The following is an 8,908-nucleotide window of genomic DNA, read 5'->3' as shown; positions in this document are numbered from 1 at the left end:
AAAAAATATGTCAGTCCCTTTTAATAAAAATTAATTTGTCAATGATTGAACTTAGTATATATATTTGTCAATGGGTTCAAATAGACAATTTAAAATTATTCCTATGGGGGAAAACAATGTATGCCAGCTTTTTATCCACTTTTCTGTGGTGCTTGTTCTGTATAAACAGCACAGCTGCACATCAGGGGACAATGTCGGCTCAGAAATATTTGACCTTTCAAAATGCTAGCCTCTTTTACACAAGGTATTGTGTAAAAGCATATGTGGCTTTCATACAGAACCAGTTTATGTAAATGCTTATGCATTCACACAACGATACAAAATCTGGCAATCAGACGTTACAACAAGGCAGGAGAAGTGAGTCTTAGGTGTTAAAGTCCCAGAATTGCGGAATACCCTTGCACAAAGGCGGGGGTCAATTTCCAGGTTGACTTCGTCCCTATAATCTGTAACTGTTCGTGTTGTCACAGCAACACAGCTTTCTGCAATCAGATATTAGAACAGGGCAAGGGAACTTAGTCTTACAGCCTTACACACAGGCGGCGGTTAATTTTGGCAACTTGATGCCATCCCATTCCGTAACTATATGTGCAATTCCAATGAACTGTAGATTATTACCAGGTCAGCCCCTCTATTCCCTTTTTATACAGAACAGCAACACAGGCTGTAAAAAAAAAAAGCCGTTTTTTATAGGCAATGTAAAAGGTGCAACCATGGAGTCATAACAGAGGAGGAAAACCACTTATGTGTAGAGGTATTCCACTATACCACAAGATGAAACTCCCTTCTTCCGGTGCGGTGTGTTGAAAGCTACTGTATGTTTAAAAACTCTACATTTACAATGTGCAATTTAACAATAATTATTGTTGTCATGTGGCTGTATGAGGATGAAATGTATTTTCTGTCTAAAATAAAAATCTATAAGATACAAGAGTAATAATAATAATAATAATGGATTCGATTTTATAGTGCTTTTCAAGGCACCCAAACCCATTATCAATTGGCTCCTCTGGTGGTGGTAACTATATCTGTAGCCACAGCTGCCCAGGGGTAGTTTGACGGAAACATGGCTGCCAATTTACTCCCAAGGCCTCTCCGATCACCACCTAACATTCATTGGCATTCATACACCAGTGAGGTGTTGGGTTGAGGGAGCGAGGTTCGAACTGCCCTGAGCCACTGCTGCCCGAGTAGGGAAATAATAACACTAAGAACGCACATATTGCCTTATTTGATGATGGTATGTAGCAGAATGGTATATATGATTTAGATTAGTATGTGGACAAAAGAAAAGTAGTTGTATACCAAGTACAAAAAACTACAACCACACTAATAAACATACAATGAGTATTACTATACACATTATAAGTATTATATATATATATTATAAGAGACATAATTGACACTGACACTATGACAACGTACTTAATATTGTGATGTTATTCCACATCGAAGTACAATAGTACTATGAGTAGATACAGTATTTGCTTATATTTGGCGACATCTAGTGGCCAGATTATGCTTGCATGTTGCTTCTGTTTTATTGAAAACAATGTTAGGGTGAAAGGGGCGTGAACGACAGGAGTTTTTTTTTTAAACCTCACTAGACTTGCTTTTGTCTCCGGGGAGCTCCGCGGGTCGATGTCTCGTCCCACCATATGTCTGATCGCAGCTGTCAATCAACAGGTCAACGCGGCTCGAGGGATGCAGCAGGAGATCAAACAGCGGACCTCAGGGATGACAGATGCAGATGGAGGAAGGGAGGAGGAAAAAAGGCAATAAAACGTTGCTTCAAAGATGGTAACGGTACACTGGGAGGCAAATTATTGTTAACAGTAATCTGCAGAATAGCGCCTCGCGTCGGGGATCGATTGACTATTAAGGGTCCTTTGAAGGAAGACGAGGTAACACCAGGCTATTGTTCATGGTGGTGGGACCATGAAAATAACAGCTGAATGCTTATGCTTCAGCTGTGTCTGCCTATATAAACCTTAAATACTTCTGATTTCTCCATGCAATCACGTGTTCTAACAGACAAGCAATTTGGACTCCATGCTGTCTTTATACTCTGAAACATTGCCAGGAAACAGCAGAGACAATTTATGCATATGTACACTTATTTAGCCATCAAGTATCTTCTTTTTTAAAGTAACTTTCAAATATTTACAATTCGTATATCTAAATATATCAAAATGTTTCAAAATAATTAAGAGTAATTAAGTACATTGTGGATTGTTTTTTAATACAGATATTAATATTCCATATATGTAAACATAAATATGACAAGGAATGTTACATGTTACAATGTTACAAAAGAAATCATAAAACACACGACACATACAGCTCTTATAATAATACAGTATAATGTGGAAGTGGCAGTTAGAACAGCACTGTAAGTACTTGACGCACACTGTAAACTGCTTTTTTTCTTCATTGGAGTTGAACAGCTGCAGTGCCGTGTCACATTAGCGCAGTGCAGCTCCGGCTACCGAGGCTGTATGGCACAACACAACAGTAGAATACAGTATTTTATGGCTAAAATATTTGATATTGATGTTTGGACGTAACTAACTATGCTTCATAACACCCCTCCTACATCAAAGACATCCGCGTTGACAACATATATCATGCATTTATTTGATAATTACAAGTGGTCAAAGTAGGTGAGTGTACCGCCGTGCAATGCGGGTCTGAAAGCTGCATAAACCCCTCAACAATGCAACCCAACACCGATATTTAATATTGTTTAATATGTTGTTATTAATTTGAATCAACAGTAACAATGTAGGCTGCATGGCAGACGAGTGGTTAGCATGCAGGCCTCACAGCTAGGAGACCCGAGTTCTAGTTCACCCTCAGCCATCTTTGTGTGGAGTTTGCATGTTCTCCCCGTGCATGCGTGGCTTTTCTCCGGGTACTCCGGTTTCCTCCCACATTCCAAAAACATGCTAGGTTAATTGGCGACTCCAAATTGTCCATAGGTATGAATGTGAGTGTGAATGGTTGTTTGTCTATATGTGCCATGTGATTGGCTAGCGAACAGAGAAAACCCACGCATGTACTGGGAGAACATGCAAACTCCACACAGAGATGGCTGAGGGTGGACTTGAACTCTGCTCTCCTAGCTGCGAGGCCTGCGTGCTAACCACTCGTCCGTCGTGCAGCCTATTTGAATTGAGTGAACCAAATATATATTAAAGAGACAATATTTGAAATATATGATGATGAGCATTGAAGAATTTTGAGTTTGGGCCAAAAAATCAATTATGTCAGTTTGACACTTTCACCACTCAGTCATGGCTTCATATTTGCATCATCACATGAAAGCTACAAGCTCAAAAACCCAGACAATGTGGTCAGATTGATGGTTGAAGCCCAAAATGTCCCCCCTTGTGCAGCCCCTTTGATTTATGTACTTGCCGGCTTCATCCACTTTGTGAACTTTTTGTGTGTTCAGTGTGTGGTCAAATCAAGAAGATCCACATAAGCTACAGGGAATCAGCTTTGGAATGCTGCAGTCGACGCTTTGCATTAAAACACCGGCCATAATGTTTCATCTCCATCTCAGCAGGACTGATCTTCTTAGCTCACTCTCTGCTAATCAGGAACATCTTTGGGCCTTAATCTATGCACCCCCTGCACCCTTTCCACCCATCTCATTAGATTAACAAAAAGGCATGCACATGCGGACCTTGTGACCTCATTTGTCTTGAAAGGTAGCTAGCGTTGTTTGGATGGTGTGTGAACTTCAAGGCATGAAGCATATGTACAGTAGATTCACTGGGCTTCTTGTGGCGACTCTAGAGTATAACAAATAAAAAAAATGAGCCCAATAAGCTTATTCAGGCAGCAAGATGGTGTGTTGCTTGTGTATGAGTGTGTGCGTGAGTGTGTACAGCAAACATATGCAACCAAATTAAAGCCTTAAAGCTGGTGAATTGAAGAGGATTTGATGCACAGAGTAATTCATGGGAATTAAGCAAATGAGGCCCCCAATTAGCGTGTCACATTAAATAGGGAGATTTGGTGCAGCACAAAATATTTATAATGAGATGGATTTGTCATCGTTAACTATTGATGCGAATGAACATGGCCAGATAATCATAAACTATTGTGAATCCTCTACCCTGCTCTTCCCTTCACAAATCCCTCGGACATATTGTTTGTCCCATGTAATTTGGTGTCAGATATTGCTTTATTGGAATATGGATCATGTTGTTAAATAAGACGTCCACGTGAGCAGAGACAAACAAAGTTGACAAAAGTCAAAAGTGTATGACCTAATCCTCTTATAGGATAGATGTAAATGCCAACCACAGCAAGTCAGAGAGGAATTTCACTATTGATGCGAGGTAAAGACAAACGTTTATTGGATGGTATTACAGCAGTATTGTTAAAGCTTCTATTTAAGCTGGTATTTGATGCTAAATGGAGTGGATTTCATCATTTCAGACTACATGGTTTCCAAAACGTTTTCAGCTGAAGAGGGGATGCAGAGGGGTGTCCAATGTACGGCCCAGAGGCCTTTTGTGTTCCGCTACTGATATTTTATAGCCCTGTGACACAGTCTAAAAATAAAATTTACAGAATATTTAAAAAAATGCATAAATGGAAACATCAGTATAAATACAAGAATAATGTGAAAATATTAAGAGACATAAATTGTAATCTAATGAGAAAAATGTTATTTTACAATATGAGATAAATAACATCATTTTATGAGTAGCATAAACTACAGAAAAAATACATTATTTATTTAAGTTATATGAGAAACAAATGTGAAAAAACACATTAAATTTGGAATGTTTGGAAAGTTGATGAAAACGAGAAAAAAGTCCACATAGGGAAATAATGTGATAATATTGTGAGAAAAAAATTTGAAAAAGAAATTTGTCATAATTAGAAAATTTTAATTTTTTGAAAATTTCATTTTATGAAAATAAAGTCTAAATATGAAGTTATATTTTAATGACAATAAACTTAATATTATTGATAATAATAATACTATTTTTATTATCACTAATAATGTTGAGTTTATTGTCATAGAATATAACTGATAATAACTAAATGATGATAATAATACTATTATTATTATTATTATCATTAATAATATTAAGTTTATTGTCATTAGAATATAACTTCATATTTAGACTTTATTTTCATAAAATGGCGTTTTTTAAATTGTCTAATTATGTCAAATTTCTTTTAATAATTATATTATTATTATTATGAGGAAAAATAATGTCATTTAAGTAGCATTGAGTTGAACTGCTAAATATTATGGTAGTGAAGTCAAAACATTATAGGCATAAAGACAATAAATAATGAAGATTTAAAAAGAAATGGGGAAAAAAGAGCAAATAGCAAAGTTGATACGAATGATACACCTTTTCACTTATATCACAAAGCTGAGATGTAGTTTTTCCTTGGAATATATGTTTGGATACTCCTGTGTTCACATTTCATCTTCTTAAGGGACAATACTATACTTTAGAGTGGTCAGTGTACAGCTTATAAATCAGTATAAATGTACTAGCCACAAAAAGGAGTCAACACACAGTCATTATTGTCTTAATAGTAGGCCCCAAGACCCAAATGCTATGCTGCCTTGGTCAGACAGCAGCATCGCTGACCTAGCAGCAACGCAAAGAGCATCCTTGCCAGCATCCTCCCCAGCCTGCCCTGCCAAACCCCCCCAAAAACCCCTCTTTCTAAAAGAAAGCGGTGTCAAGTCTACTCAAACAGTAAGGACAGAAAGACAAACTCATTGTGCCTCCGCCTTTCTTCTTCTGCCCAATATTCTGCAGCTCTCTTGAGAAGTTCCTCCTGGATGATGATCATGACTCAGCTCACTGAAGAGGAACACTGAATGAAGTTTATATCATGTTTTATTTTTAAAAAATGATACACCAGAGCTGATCGTTAAAATTGATAATACATCGCAATTGTTCCATATATGGATACTTTATTATGTTCCTATTTGAAAGTATTTATCCTCTCTTCTCCCTCCATTCTTCGCTTTTCTCTACCTTGCCCCCCTTCCGCCCCTCGTCTTTCTTTAGCAGTGGTTACGGATTACATCGTGTGATAAGCTTCCTATTTCTTGAAACTGCTTGGGATTGGCCGAGATTATCCGGCCTCGTACACTCAGGAGTCGGCTTTAAAAAGCCCGATTTTAGTCTCTTAGGGCCAGCAGATTTTGCATCCCGACAGCTTTGACTAATTAGCATGTAACGCCGCATGGGATTTTAGCAGCGGGCTCACTTTTAGTATAATCATGCACACGCACACACACACACACACACACACACACATAATGACAGCAATGTAAGAACAGTTGCTTTATTCTACCACAAAACAATCAGTACAAATGAGACAAGTGCAATTAGCTTCATAGAATAACTTCTTAAATTTGTTTTTTGACGTTAATAGGACTGTGCAAAAGTCTATCATGAGTCTAGTCTTGTGTTAGTGAGGCTTCTTCCTGGTTTATGGAGGACAATGGACAGATGGGCAGCACCATTATTGATGATTCTGGAGGGTGGACTCTTCTGTGTGTAATGGTGAAATACTTCTGTATATCACTGAAACAGCTGTATATTGAATTGGTTTTTGCATATTTAAACAAAAGGTGACAAATATCAACATGAGGGAGGGGTGATTACGTGACTGTTAATGACATTTGTGGCGATCCATATTGGTTTGATTTAAAATGCTATGAAAGACATGTTAGAATACATGTAATCTAGACATCCTGTAATTTTTATAATCATTAGACAAATGGTCACAACCAATGGGCGATTATTTGCTAAGTTGTGAACCAAATTTAGTGGTGATTCAACTAAACCCCAAAAAGTTACAGTTTTTGGGTTGTTGAGCTGTGTGAGCAATTTCAAGTCAATCCGACACATGGATTTGACCTTTTTGTCTGCTGAAGAGTTAGATTACACAAACAAATACATGACAAACTCACAGACAAATATTAATTTTTATTAATTAATCTAAAATGACTGGATGGTGAGTCACTGCCAAGCTGCTCATCAATGTAGTTGGCCGTTAAGGTGCAGCGACATGCAGGCTAGGGTGAAAGCCAACAAGCCCTTGCACACGTGACCAAGGCCAGTAGAGTCTGGGGGTCAAACAGGACAGGGGGAGCGTGTGGACCTGTGAACAGCACCAGCAGGTCGTCCTGTGTTGAAGGGAGAGGTGATAGGGTGAGTTGAGAGGTGAGAGCTGGAGCTGTCCTGCCACCCTGCGGACTCTCCGCCTGGTCCTCCGGCAGTGATAGTCCCCGTTGGAAAAGTCCTGGTAGTTTGATGGGTGGATGGCCCAGAAGTGGCCTTTCCCGTTGTCGCTGCGGCCTGCTTTGATGAAGCAGTCGTTCAGGGACAAGTTGTGTCGGACGCTGTTCCTCCAGTTTTTATCCTGGAATGACACAGGAAGAAGAAACAGCAGGAGTTAAAACAAAGGGTAAACTGCCATAATCAGGTGTTAGCTTGAGCCTCCTTTCGGTATATGTCACCTTGTCCTCGTTCTTGGCGGGATAGCGTGTCAAGGCATGAGAATGATCTCGACACCCTGCGTTACTTTTTTAGCACGTCAAACCAGCGATCAAGCGTAATCCAATCGGCTACCTTCAATCTGCCACTGCACCTGCTAAAGGCGGAGGTGGTTTGCAACCTAGCAACAGGATTAGTTTATTTGTGAATTTGCCAACAACGGGATCATGCGGAGTCCCTAATTGTCTCTAACCACTCAGACAGATTACCTGTGCCAAGTAGGTCGCTTTGTTTGTGAAAACGGACAACAATGAATGTTTCCATAAGAAAAAAATGAATGGGAAGTAGCCCTATGACTGACTAGCAACCAGTCCAAAGTGGGACGGGGTCAAGCTCCCCACAGACCAAACAGTGGTAGAAAATGGGGCGTAATGGGACGGTACCTTGCTCTTGAAGTAAGGGAAGTGGTCCATGATCCACTGGTAGATGTCACATAGAAGCAGCTTCTTCTGCTCAGACGCCAGGATGGCCTTCGAGATGAGCGCTATGTAAGACTGGTTGGGTTTGTCCTCGGACTTGTCCAAGTCGCTGCTGTAAGATATGGTTGTGGTGGTGTTGGGAGTGGTGGTCACCTCCTCCTCCCCCTCCTCTTGTTGCTCTTCATCCCCCTCCTGTCCTAAAACTTTCCTTTCTCCGATCTCTGCTGACCTCTGTAGCGACTTCTCCTGTATGGCGACCACATTGTTCGCAGTCTGCTCCTGCGTTGCCGGGACTCCTTTGACTCCTTTGTTGAACAGAAGGTAGTCGATGGTGAAGCTCAGTCCCAGTCGCTCTCGGTTGCTTCTGTCCTCAGTTGTCGTTGTCATTTCTTCTCTTAAATATCTGCCACTCATTACAGAAATCGTACAGACAATTAAGAAAATGGTCTTCCCAGAATTGGGTCCTGCAAAAGGAGCGCCGCAATGTCCCCGGCTTCTTTCACCAAAGTCTTACTGTTGACAAGATCACAGATAAAGATGAGCCTCTCAACTGTTGTTAACCTTGATGCGCTCATCAGCGACACGATCTCAACGCGTGGAAATGACGTCAGCCCCGTGAGGTTAAAGGCGGTGAAATTTTTGGATTTCCGCGTTCCGGAATCTCTTCTGTAAAGCAACAATGAGTAGACTTCAAGTCAAAGTTGGGTTTGCGAAGGTGACTATTTATATGACTGTGAATTTATCCCTCACAGAAAGGGGCAAAGGAGGCACACGGGAGGTCGAGGTAGGGGGTCTCAATTTAGGCGGATTATTTTTATTAACCTAAAGTAAATCTGTGTAATTACGGGAGATTAAACACTCGAGATTTAGCAAGACATAGAGCACCCAGGATGCATGCTGTAGAGTCAAAGGCCTTTTAAATGCCCGTGT

The 8,908-nt window shown here is 40.0% G+C and overlaps 1 protein-coding gene across 1 annotated transcript; it reads right to left on the bottom strand.

Annotated features, from left to right (window-relative positions):
- Nucleotides 1-6,342: 6,342 nt before the first annotated feature.
- foxq2 (forkhead box Q2) lies at nt 6,343-8,655 on the bottom strand. The gene is made up of 2 exons (XM_058073774.2): nt 7,943-8,655; nt 6,343-7,425 (listed from the first exon to the last, which is right to left on the bottom strand). Exons 1-2 carry the CDS (start codon nt 8,390-8,392, stop codon nt 7,057-7,059), a joined length of 819 nt encoding a protein of 272 aa, XP_057929757.2. The 5' UTR covers nt 8,393-8,655; the 3' UTR covers nt 6,343-7,056.
- Between the last annotated feature and the right edge of the window lie 253 nt (nt 8,656-8,908).

The sequence above is a fragment of the Doryrhamphus excisus genome, linkage group LG4, assembly GCF_037039965.1.
Source record: "Doryrhamphus excisus strain RoL-2023G ecotype Guam linkage group LG4, RoL_Dexc_Guam_v1.1, whole genome shotgun sequence".
In the NCBI taxonomy this organism is placed as follows: domain Eukaryota; kingdom Metazoa; phylum Chordata; class Actinopteri; order Syngnathiformes; family Syngnathidae; genus Doryrhamphus; species Doryrhamphus excisus.
The sequence above is the reverse complement of the archived record's forward strand: the minus strand, read 5'-3'. Positions and strand labels throughout refer to the sequence as shown.